General features: G+C 39.7%; 1 protein-coding gene across 1 annotated transcript in view; it reads left to right on the top strand.

Annotated features, from left to right (window-relative positions):
* LOC102292418 (F-BAR and double SH3 domains protein 2) overlaps positions 1 to 15,205 on the top strand; it is a gene marked incomplete in the record, with an annotated part of 76,463 nt that overhangs the window by 44,729 nt on the left and 16,529 nt on the right. The window contains 4 exon segments of the mRNA XM_014330599.2: positions 3,308 to 3,424; positions 3,579 to 3,683; positions 10,234 to 10,323; positions 10,544 to 10,606. Of these exon segments, the coding sequence (XP_014186085.1) occupies positions 3,308 to 3,424; positions 3,579 to 3,683; positions 10,234 to 10,323; positions 10,544 to 10,606 (375 nt within the window).

The following is a 15,205-nucleotide window of genomic DNA, read 5'->3' as shown; positions in this document are numbered from 1 at the left end:
TTTAAAACTCCATTAAAACACTTCACATAGAAATACTGCTGCCTTGGCTAATTTGTGATACATGTGCTGTTCAGCATGATGAATTTTATTAGTTAAGACAGTGATATGTTTCTAAAAACTGTAGAACAAGAGCAAGAGCCTTATTCAGAGAAAAACCTGTGCAAATGCATTAAATCATAACAAGTCCTAGACCCTTTCTGACATTTTTTTTCTTATAATAATATGTGTCTAAGACAAGAAATGTGTTCAGAATGAGTGAATAACCTGCAAGAAGACTGTATCTAAATGTGTCTGCCTCTTTAAGTCTGAAAAAGGTTTAGATTTTGATGATGACACCATTTTCCCTTATATGTCAGGTCAGTTGTTTATAGTTGTGCCTATTATGGCACCTACAGTCATTGCTAATGTTGTTATTTTCCAATTTATTAAATGATTTAATAAAATAATATTTCACCTTTGTCCATAAAGACATTTAGAGTGCAGGTTGATTGATCTGTTTGGGTGTAACGAGATAATCAGTGTGCAACAGGAAGATACAAAAGTGATGCAGAAAGTCACATGACTCACATGAGCACTAGAATTTATTTGCAGTATGAACAGTCATGTGAAAGGGAGTGGATCTTTTTTTATTTCAAAGATTTTATGTATTATGACATCATAATAAATAATCTGATCCTTACCAGGTTCTAAAATTATTTAAATACAATACCTCAGATGAGTACTCGCCCTCATTCATCAGCTTGTAGATCCACCTTTTTCAGCAATAACTTGAAGTAGTCATTTTCTGCATGCCATTTATCAGTCTCTCCTGTCACTGTGGAGGAACTTTGCAGGTATTTGCACATATCTCTTTCATCATTGTCCTGTTGTATGGCCCCATTTCAGCCAAATGTAGTAAGCTACTAGACAGATGGGCTCAGATTTGACTCTAGAGCACTTTGGTATACAGAGGAATTCATTATCGACTAAGTGCCTGCAAGGTGCCCAGGTCCTGTGGCTATAACACAAGCCCAAATCTTCACTCCTTCACCACCGTGGTGGACAGTGGGTATGAGGTTTGTGCTGTTATGCTGTGTTTGGTTTCATGCTTGGTGTGCATTATGGCCAAACATCACCACTTTGGTCTTCGTCCCAGAAGTCTTGTGGGTTGTTCAGATGCAGCTTTACAAACCCAAGCTGTGCTAACATGTTTTTTTTAGAGAGAAGAGACGTTTTCCTGGCAACCCTTCCAAAGTTATATTTGTTCACTTTTATTATTGTACTGTCATGAACTTTAACATTTAACATGCTAACTGAGGCCTGTAGTATCTGAGATGTAGCTCTTAGGGGTTTTTTTGCAGTTACTTTGAGCATTGCACGGTCCGACCTCGGTGGGAATTTGCTAGGACATTCTAGCTGATTGAACTATCTTGAATCTTTTCCAGTTGTGAATAATCCTTTTCTCTGTATAATGATGGAATTGAAATTGTTAAAAAGTGACCATATACATGTTCTCAAAGAGATGGGGAGCAAGAATTGATTCTTGAGGATCATTGCTGATGTTTTCCTCCTTGGCATCGTGTTATGCACACCGACAGAGTGACAAAACTTCTGCTCTTATAGATGTGCTTACATTTGCTAATGATCGGATAATAATCTGCATTTAATTAGGAACTCCTGGCTGTTACTTACCCTCGTAACTCCTGTGGAAGCAGTAGGGGTGTACTTAGGTTTTCCACACTATTTCTACGTTTTCGGTTTAGCTTTGTCTTTCGAGATGTTTTGTGTTTCATCTGAGCTTGTATTTAAGACCTGGTAAGGATCAGATGATTTTTTTTTACTGTTCACATAACTGTAGATGCTGGCAGACTATCTGAAATTCTAATTTAAGGAAACTGAGATGCAGGTTCGTGGCATGTCATATTCGAGCCACTGTTCTAATCGAGTTTCCTGCCCTCTCCCTTAACTTGCTGCAATTCTCCTGTGCCTGAATGTAATTAAGCTGTAAATCTCCCATGTAATACACTTGGTTTTACACCTATACTTAGCCAGATTTATGCCCTATTGTTACAGAATCAGCACATAATTAATAGAGATGATGTGCATGAAAAGGTATAATTATAATATTGTGTACTTTAGCTGAGGCTAACAGACTTTTATTATCAGATTATGGGAACTCAAACCTCTCAGGTCTGTGCAAACACAGCACTGACGACGAATGTCTATACATGGAAGTCTTTGCAAGATATTTTGCATTGATTTCGATCTGAGTTATCACGAGGGAAGCTGGAGTGGGTCATTGTTAAATTACTAGAAAGTATCCTTTTTGTTTTTCAGCCCCTGCTATGATGCATTTATAATAGATAGAAATGAAAAGATCAAATCTGAGTCATATTTGTAAACAAGTAACCAAAAACAGTCTTTTTTTCAGGGTTTCTTTGGACCATGGCAGACAGCTGTATAATTTGATTACTGAGTCATGTTTTTTGGACCACAATAGCAAATAATTATGATTAAACTGAAAAATCTGGCTTTAAAAATGCAAATATGTTTCTATGAAATCAGGATCAGTTGTTTAAAGAAGACTGAATCAAATTAAATGATGTTTTTGTTTTCTTTATTAAAATATTAAGAAATATTTCATCCAACATAGTTAATCTGGATATTGTGGGTGTGTTATTATCAGAATTTGATAGAGTGGCCAAAGAACCTCCCAGCTGTCACCAGATTTTCATTCACATACTGCTAAATGATGCATGATGGGCAGAAGTATGCAACATGACCTTTTCCCGGCGAATCCCCGCCCACTTCAAAGCAGTGACAAAGAACAGAAAGAGAGAAAAAAAATAGAAATCTTTCATGTGAAATAAGAAAAGCTCTTTGTTAAGTGCATGAGCTCAGGATTCACTTTGGCTGCATGGTTATAATTGATGTCAGATGTTTAATTGGAAGGCCATGCAGATTCCTTGACTGACCCCGCGTGTTTTCTGTAGTATTTTTTTTTTAAAAAAGCAACAAAATAAAGTCACATGCAAAAAGTGCTGTCAACACGCACCTCCTCTTCTCTCACTTTGTAGTACACAGAAAAAACACACACATGGTGTTTCACATGTGGTTTTAATAGCAGCTTTTTGTTTCATAAGGTAACAACAGAGCATCGCAACACACACTGTATTAATTGCTTGCTATGGAAACAATGTTGCTTTCTTTAGCTTAATTAACAGCCTCTGCGTATTGCACACCTTGAGCTGTTGTTTTTGACACTGTATTTTTGTGTGTTTGCCTGCTGCTGTGGCGTGTCTCTGTGCGGCTGTGTGTGGGATATTAGAGTCGTCAGCTGGAGTCGGAGTCGGGGACGACAGAGGAGCACAGTCTGAACAAGGAGGCCAGGAAATGGGCAACCAGGGTGGCCAGAGAGCACAAGAATATCATTCACTACAAGCGAGTAAGAGGGACACACACACACACATACAGACACGCTCACAAACATTTGTTGCACGTTTTAGAAATGCAACATGTGAATCTTAATCAGGTTAATTTTAAAGTGCACGCACATTCCTGTTCTAATCACTCTCTCTGTTTGTGTGTGTTGTTGTCAGTCTCTGGAGGAGTGTGAGAGCCACGGCTTGCCTCCCACAGAGCAGGGAAGATTAGATCTGGAGATGAAGATCGAAGACACCAAAGAAAACATGCGCAAAGCCGAGGTGTGTGACTCAGATCGTCAACGTTTACTGCTGTCTCAGGGTCTGTGTTTAAATATAACCCTGTGCGTATGGTGTTTGCACTTTGTTCCCGTTTTCATGTAGCTCTCTTTCCCAGTGCTTTATTTTCATCTCGTAGTCTAAAGGCACGCAAGGTCAGGTGAAGTGAAAACACCAAAATGTGGGTGAATGTAACGTGTCAGTTGTTCTATCCTGTCAAAACCTGGGCGCCGCATGGAGCTACAAGGATACAGAGAACAGATGAATAGATGATCCTTTTCCAACAAATGTTCAGAACAAAAACTTTGGAAATACAGCGTGAATTTATTTGAGTACTTATTATGGAGCGGCCTGTCACAGAACGTTTTGCAGTATGTGCACTAATGCTGACACATAAAGGGACGAACAGGAAAAAAAACGTTTCCAAGAGAGTCTGCCTTGGATAGCAACATGAGATTTATTTTTATAGAAGTAAGAAAAAAGAGAAGGAAAAAATCTGTGATGCGATATTGATATCAAAAATAAGCAGATGTTATTTTCTGTGTTATTACTGTTGTGTACGGGAAGCTTATTTTTCATTGTTTTAATAGGTCTCTAATGAATGGCTAATGTTTGTTGTTCTGAAACACCATGAAATCTGTGGTACACATTTACATAGAAGTACTTAATGTTGCATATCGTTGTAAACGAGTTGAAGTGCTGCCCACTCTTTGGGCCGATGTATTTTGAATTGAATGAAGAGTGAAATTGGCCGTATGCTCTCACTCTGCACAGCTTCTTTGACGTAGCAGGGTATATTTTAACAAGCACGGCCCACGAGTTGTCGTCACACTTTTGCCAGCATAAGATGTGACAGATCATTTATGTTATTCACCTACACAAATCTGAAAAAACTAATTAATTACATCCTTGATGTATGTCATAGTTTACAGTTACATTTCTCTTAATATCCCACTGTTACTACATGCAGGTATGACGCATTGTAGGTTAAAAACAGCTGTAATGTTTTAGATTATTTTATTTTATTATAATGAAAATGTTGATACAAGGTCAGATGATCACATATTTTTATTGTTTCTTTGACCACTTTCTCCTCAGGCTTTCAATCCACATGTACCTCTTTCTGTTTCCATCCTCCCACTCTTTTCCCTCTACACACCCTAGCCAGATACTTATTGATTGCGCATCGATTCCCACAGATTGAACCTGTCAACACTCAATGAGATCACTGCACCGTGCGCTATCCTTCTCAGCCTAATCCTCTCTGTTCGCTCCCAGAAGTCTATATTTCTATTCATTCTGCTTTTCAGCTTCATTGCATTTGGCTCATTCTCTATCTAACTTCCTCTTTGGCTCCACACTACCTTTGTTATCAGGCTTTTGCATATTTGGCACCCTCTGCTGTCAAGTTAAGAAACATTTGCTTTGTCGTCATGCATTCGAATAATTTAGCAGCTATCAGTAGCTTGTGATCTCACTTCCCTCAAAATAATTAGAGAATCTTTTCATAGCAAAGTGCAAACATGTGTCCACGTCACCTTTTTTTCTGTGCTTCATCCTCTGTCTTTCTCTCGTGCTTCCCTTTAATTTCTCTTCTAGACCAGCATTACCTTGACTAAGATGGTGAATATTTTATGAGCTCTTTGATACTAATGGCTTTATCACAGACCTCTTATCACAGATTTATAAAGGGAGTGAAAGCAGGACAAAAGACATTATGTAGGTTTGATGGGAACATTAGCTGTATTTTTTGTATTATTGATGGGAGCATTATCTGTATTATCTGTGAATTAGCTCCATCTTCCTTCCATCAAGCCTTTTCCAGTAGCAATATCAATCACAAAGCCAAGCCAGGCCTATACATTAGTTACACTACCCAAAAATATTAAGGGAACACTTGGTCATCACAGTATAACAGGAAGTCGGTTAGACTTCCTACTTCATATCAGTGTGTCAGGATAGGAAGCATAAACTGGTGCAGGTGAGTGACAACAGGTGTGCTAGAGAGGCAACACTAAGACAACCCCTTATCCCCCCTCGACAGCCAACACAACAAACACTAGGCAGACTTTTGCAACAGCAGCTGGACTACTGAGCAGTTAATTCACAGGATACATGGGTTTTGAAAACAACTTCTCAGGGTTACAGGCTGTTGTTTCGCTTCAGGGCCACACCCTTTTCAGCAGCCAGTAGTGCAACCAGGTATACAGATGTCATTTGTGTGTGATTTCTGTGTTTCGTCTTTCGGGGACTGGTGTATCAGTTTACCCCCTTAAACCTCTCCCTCACCTTACAAGCCGCATGAGTTCAGCCCTGAGATTATTAAGTCTGTCAGGTATAATGATAATACCTTACCTTGATCTTTGGATTTGTGCCTCATTGTGCAACAAGGGTGAACAGGTAACAATCCAGTTTACCACCTCGAGGCCTTGGGGGGATGTTGGTCATTTGGGACAAAAGCTCCCTACGTCCAACACAGCAGACCAACTTCAACAAGTTGTCTCTAGATTCTGCATCCATGATGGGACGGTCAACTTGAGAGGGACTGGAATTCAGGCTCTGCTCGAGTCCGTTCAGCTCAGGGTAAGAGTGGCTGTTCAAATATGCCTGAAGCTGCTAGAGATGCTTACAGCAGCCTTTGAAGCCTGGCCATCTGAGGGTTCATCTGGTAGCAGTATGGGTAAACCATGACCATATCAAGAGTTGGTCCCTTAGCATGCATTTTTGGGTAATGCAGTTTCCGCATGGTGCCAAGAGTTGTCTGCCCCCTAGAGGGAAATGGCTTGCAGCATGGGACCTGGCATTGGTCTTGCAGGACCTGGGCAGGTCACCTGTTACGCAGGTATATCCATGATGGAGAAGTTATTAAAAAGTGTTTTTCTTTTAGCAGCTGCAACAGTTAGCGAGCTCCATGTACTCTCTTTCAAACCTGTACTTTATGCTGGAAACTTGATGGCTCTGAAGTAATGCTGTGGCCAAATGTGGCTGTTCTACCCAAGATCTTGACATCCAGCCATACTAATGAAGCCATAGAACTTCAGGCATGCGACCCTCCCCCCTTAGATCAGAGTGGAGGATGCAGTGGATTTTTTGTGTCTATAGATTAGGGAAACACAGAACTTTAGACGCTCAGAGCAGTTCTTTATTAGTTATAATAGGAAGAACACGGGAAAAGCTCTGTCCAAGCAGGGATTTTCCCACTGAGTTGTTGACACAGTAAAACGGGTGTACGAAGTAACAGGTGCACCTGTCCCTTCAGATGTTAGTTGTCAGTGTACCAGGGTTATGGCCACATGAGGCGTTCCACTAAGTGAAATCTATGCAGGGGCATCCTGGGCAGCGTCTTGCACGTCTAAATGTCATTAGCTTAGTAACTTAAGTTTTTTTGTGATGATCAGTTGTTCCCTTAAATATTTAAGTGCTGCATTTCTGAGGAATTTGTGTTTTTCTGGCTAAGCAGTCTCTATCTCATATCATAACAAGCAGACTATCTGGTATGCCTGCTTAAGCTTGCACGATTACAATCAGTCAGTAATCAAGACTGTTATTATTTACTGTAGTTAAAGCTGTGGTTTAAAGCCAGTGTTTACAGTTAAAACAACAACTGTTGAAATGCTTATTGAATATAAAACTGCAGGTGAAACTGTGTCGAAAATAGAAGTTGTGAATTTGAGATAAAACATTATAGCTGCTTCTAATTTTAATGTAAAGGCTGAAAATGTCAGCAAGTTTCCTGTTTTTTTTTTGTTGTTTTACAGTTTTCTATGAGCATTTTTTTATCACAAACATGAAGCAAAAACCATATATGTAAATTTGTTGGCCCACGGTTTTAGCCAAATCTTTAATTAAATATGTTAAAAAGCCAAGGGAGGCTGGGAGGTTTATATTGACAGGATTATGCATTTTAGCTGTGTGGACATGATTGGAAAAAGCAAGGCCGAGTTTTTTTGTTTGTTTGTTTCTGTGATGGTCACAAAAAACTATACAAAATGAAACGCCTCACACTTTTTATAGCGCTGTATTTATTTTTCAGTGTTTTGTTATAGTTTGCACCGTTCAGTCTCCACAGATATCCAATTTTTCTAAAGTGGAATCAGTAAATACTGACAGAAAGGGAAGAGTTATGTATTCTGTGCTCTATAGATGAGCCTGTTTGTGTCTTTCTCTGAAACTGCTTGACAGTTATTACCATAACAAGGCTTAACAGCATAACTAAGTGATATGAGTGATTCTTGCTATGATAAAAGACAAGTGCAGATGGTCAAAATATACAATTAAATGCGTTATATATTCTTTTATAAATGATATAGTATGCCCCAGGCTAGCCTGTAATGCGCTGCTGAAGCTAATTAATAAAACAACATGTTCCCAAGATCAGATATCAGGAGAAAACACAGCACTGGGATGAAGGGAACACTTTTGATCTCATTAATTTGTCAGAGAGAGGCACATGGCAGTTGTATTGCATATGCTGTAGGAGATACATACTGTGTGCAGGTCATTCGGACTGAAGCTAATCAGATTAAGATTTTCTCCAATTTCTCTTAATGGAAAATCCTAAATTTTTAAAGCTACCAGCTCTTTTATGCTTTGAAGTACAAGTTTAAACCAAAATCTAAAATTCCTTTATTTAAAATAAACGATTATGGGCATTTTTGCTGCTTTCCTATTTATAAGAAGCTCTCAGAGGGGGTGGGAGTGAGAACAGCTGAGGCAAGGGGCTGTTTCCATACGTAGCTGTCGGAGGCTGTTCTCAAACTGCCTCCACTAGACAATCTGGCCTTGTTGACTCACAACATCAGAGCAGGGAGTAGGTTGTGCTCTCAAAAGTATTTCACTACAAGCAAGCAAAACTAACAAGAGTTGGAAAGTTGACTGAGTGGATCTGCTCATATTTTTCTACACTATGTGTATTGACATGTGAGCACAATTGAATAAATAGGGCATAGACATAGCCATGAGTCTCAGCAAACCAACCCAGACCAGTTGGTTTGCTGAGATGATGACAGAATGCACTGTGAAAACTTACAGTACATATAGGGAGTGATTGCAGTGGTCCCCCTGTGCCTTTTGTAGTTTAAATAACTCTTCTTTGCTGTTTGTCTATCACAAGGAGCTCACATACCACATTATTGCTTTTATCAGCATAGCTGCTGTTATGTGTTTAGATGCTTGTTTGTAGCACCTTTTGTATAACACAGTTTGACTTCCGTAGAGGTCTTTGTACAAGACGTGAACCCAGAATCCTTAATAATTCAATCATAAATCAATAATTGATTTACAGCTGGACTCCTGATGTTCAGTTCTGCTGGCCAGAGTACTAATGAGCTCATGTCACGGCGAGGTGTCTGTCTGTTCACAATTCACAAAAATCGCTGCTTCTCCTCAGGTATTGATCAGACTTTAGTGCAACTTGCACACAATGATCAGCCGAGTCTCCACCCAAATTGTGCTCAAGGTCAAGGTGACATTTGTCATTTTATGGACTTTTATGGGCTTTTTATTGTGATGGATGGTGATCCAGATGATCTGCTAAGCTACTGATGTCCTGGTTTTCCCTGCGAGTTTTCTATCTATCTATCCTCCATCTATTTTTCTATTTCTTTCAGTTTTGCTAGTATTGATTATAGATGCTCTGTCTGCCTGACTGTGTGCACTCTATCCACATGTGATTTGCACTCACACGATTGGCTGTGCTTCATATTGACTTACATTAATGATTTAGTGCTGCAGCTTTCCTTAAGGTACAGTTGCTAGCAGTGTAATGGCCATTATTTGTCCCCATCTTAGTCTGGTATGTTTATGGTTCAGTAGCAAAAGCCAAGGCTGGTGTTTGTTAGGTGCTGCTAACGGAAGGGAAAAACTGAGGCCCATGAAGTGGCTCAGGCCTTTATTGATCAAAGTGTGGGAGTCTGTCTTGACGGCGTGTCTTTCTGTCTTACTCCGTGCCTCTGTGGGATGGAGCTATCAGCTATCAGTCTGCTCTGTCAGCACTGGTGAGAAAGGAAAGAAGCAGGTAATGAAAGAGGAAATTGATGAAAACAATGAGAGACAGAAGGAAAAGGAGACAGGATTAGAGATAAGAGCGAGCTGATGCGAGAGAGCTTCAATGTAAATCTCAGGGGTTCCTCTACTGGTGGATATAGCATCATCATCTAGTCTCATTAGTGTGCAGCAAGTTTTGATGATTTGTTGCTTAGGAGACTGTGTAACCCAGTTTTTAAACATTTTGGGGTGAAAATTCAGTTTGCATCGAACAGAACTCGTGCAGCTGTCAAGATGTCAAAATGAAAGCTGTGACATGAGTAGAAAGAACTCCTTATGTTTCCTTTAACATACAGCTTCATTGTAATTTCCATCTTTTTCTTTAGGACCTTGCATTTTAGTAATCCCATCGTTTATGTAGGTAGTTGGAGCATTATTAGCATGTTTGCTAATAACCAGTCATTTGTATAGTGTTTTATATCATCCTTTCTTTTAAAGATTGATATTGGACTTTGCAGCCTTGGTACATGTGCTTCTTTAACAATCTTAACCTCTTTGCTCTCCAAAGACAATAAAGTTGAAAGCTGAAGCTCGGCTGGACCTTCTACGCCAAGTTGGGGTTGCCGTGGATACCTGGCTAAAGAGCGCCATGAACCAGGTGTGTATTGTCAGTGAGTGTTGGGAAAGCATGCAGGTATGCTGTGTGCTCATGTGCATGTCTCTGACCTGTGTGAAGATTTATTTGATATGCGTATGGTTGTGTTTGCAGTCATATCTTTGAGCACTTCTTTTTGTTGTAGTTTGTATATTTTGTGTGTATGTGTCTGCCTGTTTGCAATATGTGTATAAACCCCTGACTCTCTCCGTGCATGCTGTAGGTGATGGAGGAGCTGGAGAATGAACGTTGGGCCAGCTACACTTCCCACGACCCCTCACTGTCGGTGAGACACAGCCCCTCACTACATCTGCATTGCAGCTATTTTTTGCCAAGCCAGAACAATTAAACTTGTCTATGACTGGACAAAATTTGGACAAAATATTTAAAATGTATATATTTAAAAGTAGTTTTAAACAAAACATAGGTCCTAATGTTACTACCAGCCTGCAATATCTGTTCTTACTTGGCTAGAAAATGCAATTCCTACACCTACAGGGTAAATAACAAACTGTATGACAAAGATGAATGTGCCCACCTACTGGATGTTTAGTGCTTTGGCTGTTGGAGTCTTAGGCTTTTTAAAGTGGATGTAATCATATGTAGGAGCTGATTAAGTCTAGTGCTAACTAGAGGTCTGGTTTCTGGGGAGATCAGTCCACAACTGATGTGTTGCATTGTGTGTTTTTCTTTTCATGTATGTATCTCACTATATTAGCAGTGTGTTTGAGATCATTATCACGCTGAAGTGTGAAGCCACTGACAATCAGACAGTTTCAAAGTGGTGTACATGGTGGATCACTATCTGTCTTTTCTATGTTCACCACTTGCTGAAATGCAAACCATGACAGAGCCTTCACCATGTTTTACAGATGGCTGTAGACACTCACTGTTGAACCTTTTTTTTTTTTAATCTCCATCAACAATTTGGACCTGAAATTTGAAATTTGGATTCATTACTCCATCAGACCAGTTGCCACTGATTTTCAGTCGAGTTCTCGTGTAATTTGAAGTACCTCAGTCTTTTATCCCAGTTTCCTTTCATTAAGAGGTGCTTCTTGACATCCACCCCTTCTACCGAGAGCATTTCTGAATGGATCAGCTAAAGGGTCAGCTGCATCTCTCAGCTCCTGCTGTCCAAGGAGCTTTCCTGTTTCATAAGGACACAACTTTCAGATGCTGTTCATCTGCTGTAGATAGGTTTCTTTTACACATGCCACTTGTTCTCTTGTCTTCTACCTGTTCAGTTTGCTCAATTTTTTTAAGGACACACTGCACGCCATGCTGAGTTATGCCAAGCTTTTAGCTAATAGCTCTTTGGGAATCACCTTATTACTATTTTAAGGTGTTTGAAAGCCTGGAGAACTATAGCTAAAGAGCACTTTAAAACATTACAAGAATTTCTCGCTCCTTGTAAGCAAAATATAAAGAAATGGCTCAAGACTTTTGCACACTTTTTTGTAACTGTGTTTATTGCATTGACACTGGCCTGCTGTACCCACTAAAATGAACACCCTCACATCAGTAAGCTGTATATGATCTTTTGATTTCCCAACTGTCTCTCAGTAAATTCTTCAAATTCAAGCACGGCACTCAATTCAGCACATTCAAAAATGAAATGTTAAACTTTTAACACACGGGCTCATGGCTGCTCATTCTTTATGGTTTCATTATCCGTGAAAATCTCCCAACCAGAGTAGCTCTCCTGACAGATTACTTTCTGAAAGATGTAAATTGATAAATAATTGACCTTGGCCCTGCTGCCTAATCATCTATCACACCAGTTAAAGACTCTTAAAACGCCCCACTTCCTCAGTGGAATACTGATGTAGTTCTCTCTTAACTTTATTTCACAGCTCTTAGCTTTAATGACAAAGTAGACAGATATGACGTCTTTTGTGTATCATCTCATCATGTTTGTGAAAGTGTGCGCAAACTGTATGAATGTGCTAATGGGTCCCAAGTTTTTCATGCTCTGTGCAGAACTCCACCCTAAAAATATTAGACACTTTAGAAATACAGCTTTTATCACAGAGGTATTTTATTATGAAGTATCAAAGTGCCATATATAAACTATACACTGTCTGTAATTCAGCCTTACGTGCTGTGTTCTTTTGTGTAGGGATATTTGTGCGTAATTATGTTCGTGCATTTGTATGTGAGTTGTCTTCTCTGCATTAGCTTTACAGGGAGGCAAGTGTGCCAATCACTAGTAGAGTGATCCCACATGGGGCTTTGTGAGGAGACGTGTGTCTGTCTGTCTGTCAACAAGACTAAACATAGCCAGTCTGCTTTATTGGAAGCACTTGACATTCTGCTCATGTGATATTGCAGCTTGCAGCTAACACTAGAGAGAAAAAGAGAGAGAGAGAGAGAGACACTGAACTTAAGAAAGAGAGAAAATGGAGAGAGAGATGAGCTAAATGGAAAAAGAATGAAAGAGGCATTTGTGCAGTTAAAGGGTGAAAGAAGCAGCAGCAGAGAGACAAGTACTGAAGAATGAGAAAAGTTAATTGGCTGTAAACAAAAAAAAGAAGAAGAAGAAGAAGAAGAGGAGGGGTATGAGGTGAAGGAGAAGAGCAGAGATGAGGAGAAAGTCGTGTCAGAGCAGAGGCATTGGAGGTGGGAAAGGTGGGGGTGAAAACAGCCAATAACTTGCTGTAATGTGATTTTATACTGTAAGAGATATAAGGTGTGGCATGTTTGCTCAGACAAAATGGTCCCCACACCTTGAGTCTCCTCAAGATTTAAAAGGTGCACAAACCTGCAGGTCAAATCCAATTTGTAATGAGCCAATCACATGGCATCAACTAATTTCTGCATGTAGATATGGTTAAGATGACCTGCTGACTAACTGAGCATCAGAATGAGGAAGGAGGCTGGTTTAAGTGAATGTGGTGTAAGCTTTTCAGAAGCTGCTGATCTACTGGGACTTTGACACATAACCATCTCTATTTACAGAAAAAAGTCTAAAAAGTAGAAAATGTCTAGAAGGGGTCAGTTCTGTGGGTGAAGATGAACACAAACTCAGATGATCAGTCATTACAGTCAAGGTATGCAGAAGAGCATCTCTAAACATACATCGTGCTTTAAAGCAGATTGGCTGTAGCAGCAGAAGACCGCATTTCTGCTGCAGCGTTCGGATAGTATTTGGTCACACAGCATAAAAGCATGAATCCCTGCTGGCTGCTTGTGATGGTGTGGGAGATATTTTCTTGTCACCTGATCCCTTTAGTACCAACTGAGCATCATTTAAATGCCACAGATATGCCGTGGCGGACAAAACTGTGTCAACTGTGTGATGCCATCATGTCAATATGGACCCAAATCTCTGATTAATTCAACAAGGTGCTGGAATCACCTTGTTGAATGTATGCAATGAAGAATTAAAGCAGTTATAAAGGCAAAAGGGGTCAAACCCACAAGAAAGATGTGCTTAATAGTGTCCAGTGAGTGTATGTCTCAAAATATTTTATACTAAAAACAGTCAGGAGGGTTAAAATTTTGAACAATATTTATCTTCTTTTGACTGCATTTTAAAACTTCTCTTGTCCTATTTACAAGATTTGTCTGTTGTAGGCGCTTGCTGAAAACTCAGTGTGGTTTAGATGTCATTAAAAGAACAGACCAGGAGGCACATTGAGTATTCAGGCATATGACAGCAGTTCATCTGACATAGATTTTATTTGGAGAGCCTGGGGAGACTGACAGCAGCAAAGAAAGCTGGGACATTGTTATTAACAGGGTGCAAGAAAAAGAGACAGTATGAGAAGGGAAGGAAAAGTCAGAAGTGACCGATAACAAAGACAGAACAAAGGATTGATGTAGTGCGAGTAATAATCTGCACAGGACGTGACAGAAACACAATGAGAGTAGGGAGCAGGCTCTCTCCTCGGCCGTTTCTTCATCCCACTCAGGTTTATTAATCTGAATGAAATACTGCAAGCCTTAAAAACCTCAGGCCTCTCAGACAGCAACTGCCTTCATTACAATAACACTTTTGCAGTTATTACCTCCAGGAACAGTAAAATCTTGCACTGGCCTGTCTCCGCTGTATTGGTACATATACTGAGATGTATATTTTGTGGTACTTTATAGGGTTATTACTGGAATACATACTGGCCTTTACTTCAGGGATTAAAAGGAACTGGTCTCTGGGCTAAGCAGCGTATTCTTAAATCAACAAAGAGGATAAGCTTAATGTGAACCAACAAACAAGCAGCCACTAAAGAAATGTGGCCCTGACTGAAGCCTCCACGCCGTAGGTTCTACATGGCTGTGCTTGAAATCACCTTCTCTTTACAATGAAATTACCCTTGTCCAGGTAGTAGTGGTAAATGATGTGTTACATCAGGGGTTTATTATTTAACATGGACACTTATCAATTACTAACAGACCGCAGCAGCGTTTATTTTATGTGGTTCAGACATGTCAGTAACTATTGAAAGGATCACAGGACTGTGTCCTGATGTTTAGGTGAAACACACTCACACTCAGTTTATCTTATCCTGTAACACATTTTCCTGAAAACGAAGTCATCTTCATGGCAGCACATCACTTAGGATGGCGTGGTTCTTAGGGATTTGTATCCAAACTGCTGAATGGATTGCCATGTTTATATTTCTTCTAGGGAAAAAAGACCAAGTATGCTCACAATCAGGAAAACAAAAAAGGAGGAAGAGAGGTCTATACATCATCTTTTAACAAAAGCAATGTTTTGATTCATCATCATCTCCCTGAGGTCAGCTCAGGTCAGCAGGTCAACAGGAAAAATGACCAAAAATGTAGGAGTGACATTATCTAAAATACTTAGCAGCCATTTCCTGAAATTAATGGGATGACAATTTTCCAGTACAGATTAATATCAGGTAAATATCAGAGCATT

The sequence above is a fragment of the Haplochromis burtoni genome, unplaced genomic scaffold (assembly GCF_018398535.1).
Source record: "Haplochromis burtoni strain Fernald_Lab_line unplaced genomic scaffold, NCSU_Asbu1 Contig_15, whole genome shotgun sequence".
Lineage (NCBI taxonomy): Eukaryota > Metazoa > Chordata > Actinopteri > Cichliformes > Cichlidae > Haplochromis > Haplochromis burtoni.
The sequence above is the reverse complement of the archived record's forward strand: the minus strand, read 5'-3'. Positions and strand labels throughout refer to the sequence as shown.